This window comes from Momordica charantia (genome assembly GCF_013281855.1).
Source record: "Momordica charantia cultivar OHB3-1 chromosome 11 unlocalized genomic scaffold, Mcharantia_2.0 BLBB01000011.1, whole genome shotgun sequence".
Classification (NCBI taxonomy): Eukaryota; Viridiplantae; Streptophyta; class Magnoliopsida; order Cucurbitales; family Cucurbitaceae; genus Momordica; species Momordica charantia.
Window position 1 is genome coordinate 9,435,539 of NW_028275159.1, and position 13,023 is coordinate 9,448,561.

The 13,023-nt window shown below is 37.4% G+C and overlaps 2 protein-coding genes across 2 annotated transcripts; both read left to right on the forward strand.

The window, feature by feature from the left end:
- Positions 1–279: 279 nt before the first annotated feature.
- CARB (carbamoyl phosphate synthetase B) lies at positions 280–5,667 on the forward strand. Its single transcript, XM_022283671.2, has 5 exons — positions 280–440; positions 542–1,922; positions 2,804–3,496; positions 3,733–5,296; positions 5,384–5,667. The coding sequence occupies exons 2-4, from the start codon at positions 576–578 to the stop codon at positions 5,272–5,274; spliced, it is 3,582 nt and encodes a 1,193-aa protein (XP_022139363.1). The 5' UTR covers positions 280–440; positions 542–575; the 3' UTR covers positions 5,275–5,296; positions 5,384–5,667.
- A 2,871-nt stretch (positions 5,668–8,538) lies between these two features.
- Positions 8,539–12,114, forward strand: LOC111010311 (uncharacterized). The gene is made up of 7 exons (XM_022283666.2): positions 8,539–9,208; positions 9,319–9,469; positions 10,044–10,111; positions 10,969–11,082; positions 11,178–11,340; positions 11,660–11,812; positions 11,905–12,114. The coding sequence occupies exons 2-7, from the start codon at positions 9,395–9,397 to the stop codon at positions 11,929–11,931; spliced, it is 600 nt and encodes a 199-aa protein (XP_022139358.1). The 5' UTR covers positions 8,539–9,208; positions 9,319–9,394; the 3' UTR covers positions 11,932–12,114.
- Positions 12,115–13,023: the final 909 nt, after the last annotated feature.

The window sequence follows — 13,023 nt, forward strand, 5'->3', positions numbered from 1 at the left end:
TCCACATTTATGAATTTTAATACAAATTTTACCTAACGAAAATTTTTAATACAAATTTATGGCTACATTTTAAGAAATTTCGTAAGTGAGGCGTCGTGCTACTCAAGCACCGAAACCAAAATGAAGTATAACGGACGGGAAAAAATAGTATTTAGACCAAAATTATATATTTCACAAAATTGTGAATTTAAAAGAATACCCCTAAGTGGGCCAAACGGCAGGGGCCCATCAGAAGGGGCACGCGGCACAACAATAGAAACCCTAATATTCAAACACTGAATGCAATGATCTTCTCCAATTTCTTCTTCTTGTTTGCTGCACTGTTACCACTGTCCTGTCGTAGCCGGATTCGAACACACCAATTTCTCACTCTAAGAATCGGAGCCATTGATTTTCCACTCCCAGCAACTTCCAATCGAATCTCCCAGCCTCTGCTTCTCGTATATCCTTCTCCTTCTCACTCCTTTTGCTTTTCCTTTTGCTTTTGCTTCTGTTTTTGTTTTCGTTTCTCTTTCTCTGACGGCCTGTATCTCTGTAATAGCATTTCCATTGTACGATCGGGGTGGAGCTGAGAAATGGGTTACTGTTTGATTCCCTCTCAATCCCTCTCCGCGAGGTCCATTTTGTGCCGCTCGTCTTCTGTTCGTGGCTCTTCTAGTTCGTTCTTGTCGAATCTCAGCCATGCACGGTGTTTTTCTTACTCCGGCAAGGTGGGGTTGAGTTTGCTCAAGATACAGCCATGGCAGGGCCGGGTTTCTCCGTTCCGGAAGCTGCACGAGCGAGCCGGGTTGGTTCGCTGCGAGAAAAATGATGAGAGGACTAGCGAGGGGAGTAAGGGAGGAGGGAAAGTTGGGAAGAGAACCGATTTGAAGAAGATTATGATTCTTGGTGCAGGGCCCATTGTGATAGGGCAGGCGTGTGAGTTTGATTATTCTGGTACTCAAGCTTGCAAGGCGCTCAAAGAAGAGGGATATGAGGTGGTTTTGATTAATTCGAATCCGGCGACGATCATGACGGACCCGGAATTGGCTGATAAAACCTATGTAACTCCGATGACGCCGGAGCTCGTCGAGAAAGTACTCGAGATGGAGCGTCCCGATGCTCTGTTGCCCACCATGGGCGGGCAGACTGCGTTAAATCTGGCTGTTGCCTTGGCCGAGAGCGGCGCGCTTGAGAAATATGGGATTGAGTTGATTGGAGCGAAGCTTGAGGCAATTAAGAAAGCAGAAGATAGGGAATTGTTTAAGCAGGCTATGAAGAACATTGGGATTAAGACGCCGCCTTCAGGGATAGGGACGACGCTCGAGGAATGTGTTGAAATTGCTAGTGAGATTGGAGAATTCCCTTTGATCATTAGACCGGCTTTCACATTGGGGGGAACTGGAGGAGGGATTGCTTACAATAAGGAGGAATTTGAGTCTATTTGTAAGGCAGGTCTAGCCGCAAGCTTGACTTCGCAGGTTCTGGTGGAGAAATCTTTGCTGGGTTGGAAGGAGTATGAGCTTGAGGTCATGAGGGATCTTGCTGACAACGTGGTGATCATATGCTCCATTGAGAATATTGATCCTATGGGGGTTCATACTGGGGATTCCATAACCGTGGCGCCAGCTCAAACTTTGACTGATAAGGAGTATCAGCGGCTGAGAGATTATTCCATTGCTATCATCAGAGAAATTGGAGTTGAGTGTGGGGGTTCGAACGTGCAATTTGCTGTTAATCCAGCTGACGGTGAGGTGATGGTGATTGAAATGAACCCGAGAGTTTCAAGGTCGTCTGCTTTGGCCTCCAAGGCCACTGGTTTTCCAATAGCGAAGATGGCTGCAAAATTGTCGGTTGGTTATTCGTTGGATCAGATTCCGAATGACATAACAAAGAAAACACCTGCTAGTTTTGAGCCTTCAATTGATTACGTGGTGACAAAGGCAAGTTTTTATAACTTTGAGGTTTCTTGTTATCTTTTGAGTGGCTTTGAAATTGAAGGTACTGGGATATTGGTCTGTAGTTTGAATAATATGACAGAACATACAATACCGAAAATTTTAGCATGGTTATAACTTTGAATTTTTTCTGAAATTTAATGGTTCTCCAAAGTCCAAAGTCCAAAGTCCAAACTCTCGCATGGTCTTGAAATTTGATTAGTTGACCTGTTTCTTTCCAAAAACAACTGAGAGTAACGGAGTTCATGTATTTACCGTACATTCAACGACAAAGATCTCCCCTTTGAACGGCTATTAGATATAATCGTCTTTATAGTCATTTCTTGGTGCAAAAGTTCTCCTTTATTTCACTACTATAGCCACACTTCCCTAGTCTACAATCGAGAGTGCTACATGTAATCCCCTCGGGCCCTTTTGTGATTTCATATCATCAATGAAATTGTTTCTCTCACTAAAAAAACCAACCTCACTTAGTTCTTTGGTGATGAAAATATTCCTAAGTAAGTTGTATGGTCCTATAAATCTAATGTCTTGTTGGAGATTTTGGTCATGCATATTCATCCTTGTCTTTGCTAACCAATTTCCTTCAGATGTTTTATCTTGCATTTTAAGGCTAACAGCTTTGTGATCCATAGATGGTTTTCCGTCCTAGTTGTGGTTTTTATTCATTTAAGAAAGATTTGATGTAATTTTTATGATTATTAAAGCCTTCCTGTATCTTTCTGTTTGCTTACTTGATGACGGTTGATGATTTATTCATCTTTTGATTTTCATTACTTGGCCCCTACTTTCTCCCTACACCAATACTCTCCACATGTTTACCTCTCTTTCTTCCTTATAAGTTGTTTCTGATCGTTTTCTTGCAGATTCCCAGATTTGCTTTCGAAAAGTTTCCAGGTTCTCAACCAATATTGACAACTCAGATGAAATCAGTTGGCGAAGCTATGGCTCTTGGCCGCACTTTCCAAGAATCCTTCCAAAAGGCTGTAAGATCATTGGAATATGGCTACTCTGGATGGGGTTGTGAACCCATTAAGCAACTGGATTGGGATTGGGAACAACTGAAGTACAGCCTTCGAGTTCCTAGCCCAGATCGTATTCATGCAGTATATGCTGCAATGAAGAAGGGTATGAAAGTGGATGATATTCATGAGCTGAGTTACATTGATAAGTGGTTCCTTACTCAATTAAAGGAGTTGGTGGATGTGGAGCAATACCTCTTGGCTCAAAGCTTGTCTAATCTAACAAAGGAAGATTTCTTTGAAGTGAAGAGGAGAGGTTTCAGTGATAAGCAGATAGCATTTGCCACTAAATCAACTCAGAAGGAGGTGCGATCAAGACGAATATCTTTGGGTGTCCTCCCATCTTATAAGCGTGTGGATACGTGTGCTGCAGAATTTGAGGCGAATACTCCTTATATGTATTCTTCTTATGATTTTGAGTGTGAATCAGCCCCAACTCAAAAGAAAAAGGTCTTGATATTGGGTGGCGGTCCGAACCGTATTGGTCAGGGTATTGAATTTGATTACTGTTGCTGCCACACTTCATTTGCCCTACAGGTTTGTGTTTCATATTTAAATAATATAAACATGCCCATGAATTTACTTGGACAGTTATGAAGCTTACCTTATTGCAACATTTTTCATTATAACCTCTTATTAACCATATTGACTGGTCATTAGTAATATAATGTGATCAGATCGGCTTGATTCTGTTTCATACTTATGTGTACAATGGATGGTTATTCTTATTCTTGGCTTGTGCCTTTAAATGTTCGTTTAACTTGTTTCCGCAGGATGTGGGGTACGAAACAATCATGATGAACTCGAATCCTGAAACAGTATCAACGGATTATGATACAAGTGATCGGTTGTACTTTGAACCCTTGACAGTTGAAGATGTTTTTAACATTATAGATTTGGAACGTCCGGATGGAATCATCGTGCAATTTGGAGGTCAAACACCATTGAAATTGGCCCTCCCCATACAGCAGTATTTAGATGAGAAGAAGCTTAAATGTGCCAGTGGTGATGGATATGTTCGAATTTGGGGTACATCTCCAGATTCTATAGATGCGGCCGAAGACAGAGAAAGGTTCAATGCAATCCTTAAGGAGTTAAAGATAGAACAACCAAGAGGGGGCATTGCCAAGAGTGATGCAGATGCTCTCTCCATTGCGAAGGATATAGGATACCCGGTTGTTGTTCGGCCTTCCTACGTTTTAGGCGGTCGGGCAATGGAAATTGTGTACGGTGATGACAAACTAGTAACTTACCTTGAGACTGCTGTGGAAGTGGATCCAGAACGTCCTGTATTAGTTGACAAATATTTATCTGATGCTATTGAAATCGATGTTGATGCATTAGCTGACTCCCATGGGAATGTGACAATTGGCGGGATTATGGAGCATATTGAGCTGGCTGGTGTCCATTCTGGTGACTCTGCTTGTTCACTCCCAACGAAAACAATTCCATCATCGTGTCTCGACACAATCAGGAACTGGACTACAAAATTGGCAAAGAGGCTAAATGTCTGTGGGCTTATGAACTGTCAGTATGCAATCACACTGGCAGGGGAGGTTTTCTTACTTGAGGCAAACCCTCGTGCTTCTCGTACCGTTCCATTCGTATCTAAAGCCATCGGGCACCCATTGGCTAAGTATGCTTCCCTTGTTATGTCTGGGAAGTCTCTAAACGAGCTAGGCTTCACTAAAGAGGTGATCCCGAAACACGTGTCGGTGAAGGAAGCTGTTCTTCCGTTCGAGAAGTTCCAAGGCAGTGACGTGCTACTGGGGCCTGAGATGAGAAGCACTGGTGAGGTTATGGGTCTTGATTTCGAGTTTCCCATTGCATTTGCAAAAGCTCAAATTGCAGCTGGGAACAAGTTACCACTTTCTGGTAGCCTGTTCCTCAGCTTAAATGACTTGACAAAGCCCCATCTTCCCAAAATAGCCAAGGCATTTTTAGAGCTTGGATTCAACATTGTTGCGACTTCTGGAACTGCCCATGTTCTCGAATTGGAAGGCCTTCCCGTCGAGCGAGTGCTGAAGCTGCACGAGGGGCGGCCTCATGCTGGCGACATACTTGCCAATGGGCAGATTCAGTTGATGGTGATCACTAGTTCTGGTGATGATCTTGATCAGATCGATGGACGACATTTGAGGAGGATGGCCCTTGCATATAAAGTTCCGATAATAACGACGGTTGCTGGAGCATTGGCAACTGCAGAAGCTATAAAGAGCCTGAAGGCCAGTGGTGTTTCGATGGTTCCACTTCAGGACTACTTTGTCGAGACGAAAAGCGGTAGTCGAAAGGACTTGCAGTCAGCTTCTATATGATTCTGCTGTACATACATTTATTGTAAGTGTTTATACTTTACATTTTCCACAGTGTTATTCAACCCTTCACCAACTGACTCATTTAATTCCGCCTTTCGGTTTGTCCCAGATTCTCAAACTTCGTCGACAAGCTCGCGGTGACAAATTTTAAGAGCGAAGCAATGGCTGTCTGGTTTGGATTCTAAATTGTAAAATATAAGTAACTTTTTTGTAATTGTACAACTGTTTCATGTTGTTGGTATCTTCCCACTCCACAGCAATGGAGAAATATCTTTCAACTGATGGATCTAAATCTGTTTCCTCCTTGATTGTGAAGCAGCTTCCATTTATGAATGCTTGGAGAAACATTTTCTAATAAAGTTGAGAGAGCTAAGGTAAGAAGTTCACAGATTATCTTTCAATGCAGTTATTTTCAATTATCATACCATGTTTTTCCCCCATTCCGTTGCTCGAATTTTCACGGAGAATTCGCTTTGTTTTTCCGGGATCGAAAATATTGTTACTCATCCTTGGAATCAGCCTCCTTTTCTTCCAAATGAATTTGCTTCTTTTTTTCATAAGATATTCTCATTCCACTCTACCAAACCTCCTCATAAATCATAATCTGCTTATCCTACAGATTCAAATGTTTCCTTTCCTCCACTGCCTCTAAAAAGATTATCCGTCCTTAATTGTTCAAGTTTTAGGACAGGTTTTGATTAGGTTTTCGCGTCCTGTTTTTGTTTTTTTTTTAATATAGAAAAATATAATAGTATGCCCTCAACCTCAAGAATGATATAGCAAAATATTTATTTATATTTGAACAAATTAGAAACAGGAACAATAATCAAGAATTTTTTTTTTTTTTTCAAAATTTCTACTTTGAGAATGTTTAGTTGTCCAATTCTTATATTTCTAATAAATTTGGAAACGAAACATATGTTACAAACAATTTCATCTCCTTTTGGGTGGTTGACATATTGATTCACCAAAATAGATTCTTTGGTTCTTTAGACAAATGCTCTTAATGTATCTTAGCGCAATATTGTGCATGGGTTTAACATATGCTCGTTTAGGAAGATTCTTCAAATGCATGTCTATGGTTCGTGTTTAACTCAAGATTACACGAGTATAATCTCTATCGATTTGAATGTAGTTTAGGTGGTCAAGACATCTATTATAAGTAATATGAATTTCTATTAATAAGTTATTTGTTATTTATAGGCTATAGGCATGGCAATATTTCTATTTCTACATGTCATAGGTTGAATATTAACATTTTCATAAGTATTAATGATATTCTTTTATTTTCCATTATGAAATATATAAAATAAATATCATTGGCATTATATTAATAATAAGAATTTCAATTCAATTCAAAGAGAGTCAAATATTTGTTCATTTAAATAATGTTTATGAATTTCTTAATTTTTTCATAAATATCCAACAACTTGACATTTTATATCCACAAATCGTAACAAAAATTGCACTCCATCGTGATAGAGAGATATTTTTTAGTTAACCTTATTTCTATAAATATCAACATCTAAAAATATCTACATTTAAAACATTGTAGTCCACACACATGAAGGAAAAAAAGAGAGAAAAAAAAAAACCTTATTCCCAATTTGCTAGGGAGGTGGATTATTATTTTTCTTAAACAAAAAGCACCATTGATTATGATTATGGCCTACTTCTCAATCATGCCCTAATAAACAATTCATGAATAATTCCCTCGAGCAATTAATCACACGCCCCTATAATCTCTCCATAACACATCACAGCGAAAAACTAACCTGTTTAGTGTTTTCAAAGTTGACCTCCTCGATTTGCAAAAAATGGGCAGAAGACGATCGCCGGTTCGCCTTGATCGAAGATCTTCCGGAGGAGGAATCGATTCGGCGAAATTTGCGCGAACTTAGGGCTTTTGTCTTTGGAATTCAGGGAGTTTGAGGACGGCGATTGCTCATATAATTACCGGAGTTATCGGCGCCGGCGTGCTGTCTCTGCCGTGGAGCGTGGCTCAGCTGGGGTGGATCGCCGGACCGGTGCTGTTGGCGCGGTGACTTTGGTATCGGCGTTTCTACTGAGAAACCGGATCCTGATTTTGGGGATTTGAGAATCGAATCGTATCCTCAGGCTGTGAAATTGTATTTGGTAGGGGGGAAGGAACCGAACCGAAAAACCGACTCGGACCGATTTGGTTCGGTTCGGTTCGGTTTAAATTATATATCCGTACAGACCAGACCGAACCGAACTTTAGTTGCTTTTAAACCCTAGTCTTCGTTTTGTAACATATTAGATTAGCGCGCCTCTGTCCCTCAACCCTTCATTTCAGCGTGCCAGATTCCAATTTCTAACGCTTCATTGCTTTTGCTTCGAATTTGTTTATTTTGATGTTGCATTTACTTTGGATGTTTATTTAATGAGATTTGATGACGTTGATGTGCATTTTCTTGAGGAAACGTAGAATACTAATGGTTTTATTTTTAGTTTGAGTTTATGATTCCATCGTTGAGGCGCATTTTTTGAGTTTAATGAGTTAATGATTATGTTCTTAGTTTTTTGGTTGAGTTTCTTGAACATTTTTGTTTTTTTCTTAGGAGGTCTAATTTTATCTTATTAATTCACAGACTTCATCTGAGTTTTCTAAAACAAGTCATTTTAGTCAAAGTGTTCCATTAGTTGAACTTGACGACTCTAAATTAGTAACAGTTGCATCTAATCCAATCTCTCGTTGCATTGTCCTTCCAATTTGATTAGATGCAATTGTTACTAAAGAGATAACAAAGTAAAATACCGTCTAGTGGATCTGGTGGAATTGGAATTTATAAGGTACGTGCTGCAGTTCGGTTTTCATCTTTTCTGAACCGAATCGAGTTCGATTTTTCCATCCCTACCCGAAAATCGAACCGAACCGAAAAATTTTCACCCCTACCTAGTAAGTTGTATTGATTAAAAAAATATATTAAAAATGATCAGAGTTTATATTTTTCCAAATGCTACGTTGATAATGTATATCAAATTTATGTAACTTAGTGTGACTATTAATTTTAATGAAATGATATAGACAATAATACAATTATAACAAATATAGGACGGAACTCAAACTAAAAAAAGAAAAAAAAAAGGATAGGGTTGTATAAAAAATCCAGTAATCCGAAGAAACCGAGCAACCTAACCCTATACTGGGTTTAGGTTGGATTGAGATTTTCAAGAACCAATTGGTTATGGTTCTCGAATTCAAGAAACAGAAACTCAATTTAATTGGAACCAAATCAAACCATAATATATACCTACATAACTTTTATAATTTAGAGTTTTAGTCCTTTAGATCTGCCGCTTGCCTCCCTCTTATCTTGTCTCTCTCAGGCTCTCCTCCTCTCATCTCTCTCCACGCTCTTCTCTCATGCTCTCATTCTCGTCTCTCTCACGATCTTGCCTGCTATTTGCTCGTCATCAGTATCTCATATCTTTGCCTCATTCAACGACATGAATTAGATATTTGTTTCATAAAAGCTTAACTACCGTGTGTATTTTGGTCTAAAGTAGGACTGATTTCTGGAATTGATTGATTCTAGGAGAATTTGAAACTTATAAATCGTGAACAATTTGAACTGCACTATCACCCAGCTAAAAAAATATAAGAGTTGGATTGTCCAGTGTATTCGGTTCTTGGTTGATCCAAAAAAAATTCTAACCCAATGATAACAGATTTTTATAAATTATTACTTTTTAAATATTGAAAAAATAAGTTTTCCGATAACAATTTAAGAGCACGTGAGACGTCATAGCACAATTTCCCGCCAGTTCCTCTTTTAACATTGATATTTAGAAAAATAAAAGCGCCAAAATCCCTAATTCAGAAGTTTGTTCTGGCAGTTCCTCTCCTCTTCTTCTCTGCCAAACAAAACAGGAGTTCAATTATCAGCCGATGCTCAGAAGTTTTTGATAGGTACTGTAACTTGCAATCTATAACTGTTACTTCTCTTTCTCCAATTCTGTATTCTCTGGATTTCTTTCGCGATCGAACTTATATCCATTTGCGTAATTTATTTCGAGCAGGTTTTGATCTCTGTGTGTCCGCGTGGTAATAAGGTTCTGGAACAAAAATCTTCTGTCGGAGAGGTGAAATTTGAATATGTATGGAAGAAAAGCATGCCAGTTGGTGAAAGAGCTAGCAAACGGCGAGAAAGGTCAGCTAACGCACTTCAATGTAAGTCCACATGCTTGTTTTTGTATATGTTTATTGTTTACCTACTGAGGTTGTATTGTATTGGATATCGAGTTTTGTCCTTGCAATTTCGTTTCCATCTTGAAGATTGCATCTATTTGCATTATTAGGAGATCTAGAAGGGCTAATTTTATAGTTGATGAAATGTTTTGCACTTGGTTCTTTCGGATGATTTAGTCACTCGACAAATCGTTTACTTTGATAAATAAGCCTAAATTTTCAAATTCATTTCACAGAATGTATTTTGCTTGTTTTTTTTTTCACCACTTCCAGGTTTGTGTGAAGTGATTATTTTACACTTGGAACAAATTGATCAAACAGTAGAGGCGTGCATTGTCGACTTTTTAATATAAAAAATATACACTCTTATAAACTAGCTTGTTTTTTATTGGATGCTTAAGCACTTTCAGTAAGTAGATGTCTTGAAAAGAAATTATGGTGGCTTAAATCACATTGTTCAATGTCTCGGTGTCCAGCTTTTTAACTGTTTTCTATAGTAAATTCAGATTACATCTAATATTTTGAAATTTTTTGTTTTTTCCCTGTGTTTCTTCAGAGCGACCTATTTGATCAGGTTATTTCAGAATGCGAGCAGCATCATCTTGAGCTTCAGTCCTTGATGAGGTTATAATGTTCTACCTTTTTATTAACATATTTCATTCCTTGATATGATATTTAGTTTTAAGTGAAAACTGATCTGTTTCCGGATGGTTATTAGTCTGTTTGGTATGAAAAGAAGGTAGTCAAATTGCTTCTAAGAGCATGCTCATTTGGTTTTTAATAGTTCATCAATCTTGAGAAATGACAGAGGTTCATATTTTCATGAGAGTAGTGGTTTTATCACGGTTAATGTTGATGGTCTCGTATGGGGGCCACCTAGTGAATACTATCGACTGACATTTCTTTTATCCAATTTCCGTCCAATCTGCCCTCCATTCCATTATATGGTATGAAAGACTTTAAGAGCAGAAGTCAACTCAAGGCTCCATTTATTGACAGTAGCACTTGGGACCTTCTTTATCCTAGGAACTATCCCAGTAAGTTCACTGCAGTCATGAACTTACTACTGTATATTCTTGACTCATTGCATTGTCACTCCCAGATTGAACTGTCACATGTAGAAAGGAATGTACTCATGGATGACACAAGACATTTGCTATCTCTTTAGTAACAGTTGCATCTAATCAAATTGGAAGGTTAACCCAAAGGCTACCTCTTGTTATGCCACGTAAAACAAATAACCAAATGCTGAAAGCTTACCAGTCATGTAATCACTGGCTCTGGTTGTAAGAGCGCCTAAACCAATGAATTCTAAAACCAGCAATTCTCCATTCTAATAACTCTTGAATTTATGTAAGTGAGCAAAGAGAAATAGTGGCACTTGTATGCGTTTAAGTACTTGTCTAGAACCATTGGCTATCTAAATTAAAAGACAGTATTTCAGGATGACTCATTGTAGTTGATATGATGATCTGGAACAGGAAAATACAGGAAGAAGGGTTGGATCTACAGACTACTAAGAATGAAGATCACTTTGGTGCGCTCATTCACCACCTTTCACTAGTTCGCAATAAACGATGCCTTATGGCTTATGTGTAAGTCTAATATTGTGACATTGGCTTTTATCCGGTTTTCTGGGTTCGAGATAATTATATTTGCCAATTAAATGTCTTTATATATAAACAAGCAGGTATAATCGAGCTGAGATTATAAGAAGTTTGATATGGAAGGTAGGATCTATGCTTCCACCAGAAATACAAGAGAAGCTTAGCAACTCAGAGGAAGAGTATTTTAAGAAGCATTCTGCACGTCTAAAAGTATACATGTCGAGACTGGAGTTGGAATTGACTGTGGTAATCTCTGACACCATTTTTATATATAATCTTTTCCTTCTAAAAATTTAGGGAGCAAATTAAAGAGAAATCTTTTAACTTTTAGTGTAATTTTCTTTAAAAGAATTAAGGCGAATGAAGGTGTAATTTACCCTCCTTCATTCTTGGCTTTTTGCCCGTTCCAGGGAGACTGCGAGTTTGATTCTTTCACTCCTTTTCTATATATAATAAGAATAGATGATTTAAAGCACTTGGTGGAAAATCATAAACCAATTTGAAACCATAACGCTTTAAGAACTCAAATTCCTGGAACTGAAATTTCCAAGTTTATCACTGGCAGGATATGGTGCCACCCAAGGATCCATATATCCAAGTGAGGGTACTCGATGATATCGGTGAAGGAATCATACTCAGTGATGATAAAACAGCAAACTTTGCACGTCATTCTATACATTTTCTTAAACGAACTGATGCTGAGCAATTCATTTCACGGGTGAGAATCCCTCCACTCCAAATTTCGTTTCGCAATTCTTATTATTGCTTGCTTTAATGTCTTCTAATCTACTCCTATTCTCTGAATAACAGGGGTTAATGGAGGAACTCAGAGGATGACTTAAATATTCAAGATGGTGTTTCTGTAAATTATTATATCCAAGGATAGATGTTTGTTCAATAACTTATATATAGTGGTTTCATTTTGAAACGAGTCGAACTTGGATCTTCTCTCGATGCTTTCCCGATGGTTGCATATGGTTAACAAAAACAGAATATATTATAGAAAAGGTTCATGATGGAGATCCTATATAGCACAAGTGTTAGGTCTATATTTAAAGGATAAAAGGTGTGTTGATACTGAAATCTAATCTATTGACGTGTCCAACTGAGTAGAAAATTGAGTAGAAAATTTACTTGCAAGAACAGATCTCGACACTGGTGAGGTGACCTACTAATTGTCTTTGGATGCTCAAATCATTTGTTGCACGAGCAAAATATAGAAAATATGACACCCTCCATCGTTTGTAAGATCGTGCTCCTACTGCCTGCTAGTGTGTTCCCTATATATATATTTTCAAAATTTTAAGTCGAATTTTAAAAATTGAAGTATTGTCTGTACGTTTATAGATTTTTAGATTTTAAAAATTATGCTTTGTAGACCAACGTATTTGAATTTTTAGTCTTCTAAGAAAAAATAAACAAAAATAAATTTTTGAAAACTATTTTTTTAATAATCTGGCCTAAGTTTTAAAATGTTCATAAAAGTTGTATAACAAAATAAAGAACATTGTTTTTTAACTCTTTTAATAAATGAACATTTTTTTAATAATTTGGCCTAAATTAAATCTTTTTTGAACTCTTTCAAACGTTTCTTTTTATTTCCAAATATATATACACCAAAATTTTTTAAAGAATATTGTTCATAAAAATACGGATGTCAAAAATATCAATAAAAATATTAATAAATGTATATGTTGATGAATATTTCTAAAAAAAATTAGAATAAATATTTAAAATATGAAATAAACATTTCACCATTTTTAAGTAAGTTAAATTTTATTAATTTTAATATTATTGATATTTTGTTGATATTTTTTATATTTTGTCAACTTTTTTGCGATATCATAGAAATATTGAATTTATCGAACGAACTGCACTCCTTCGTAAGCGGTATACATCCCTCATATCAATGATGTGTAGATATATGTA

Coding starts and splice junctions, on each gene's coding strand:
- LOC111010311 (XM_022283666.2), top strand. CDS start 9,395: ATGTATGGAAGAAAAGCATGCCAGTTGGTGAAAGAGCTAGCAAACGGC. Junction 9,470..10,043: donor GTCAGCTAACGCACTTCAAT/GTAAGTCCACAT, acceptor GTGTTTCTTCAG/AGCGACCTATTTGATCAGGT. Junction 11,341..11,659: donor TGGAGTTGGAATTGACTGTG/GTAATCTCTGAC, acceptor TATCACTGGCAG/GATATGGTGCCACCCAAGGA.
- CARB (XM_022283671.2), top strand. CDS start 576: ATGGGTTACTGTTTGATTCCCTCTCAATCCCTCTCCGCGAGGTCCATT. Junction 1,923..2,803: donor TTGATTACGTGGTGACAAAG/GCAAGTTTTTAT, acceptor GTTTTCTTGCAG/ATTCCCAGATTTGCTTTCGA. Junction 3,497..3,732: donor ACACTTCATTTGCCCTACAG/GTTTGTGTTTCA, acceptor TTGTTTCCGCAG/GATGTGGGGTACGAAACAAT.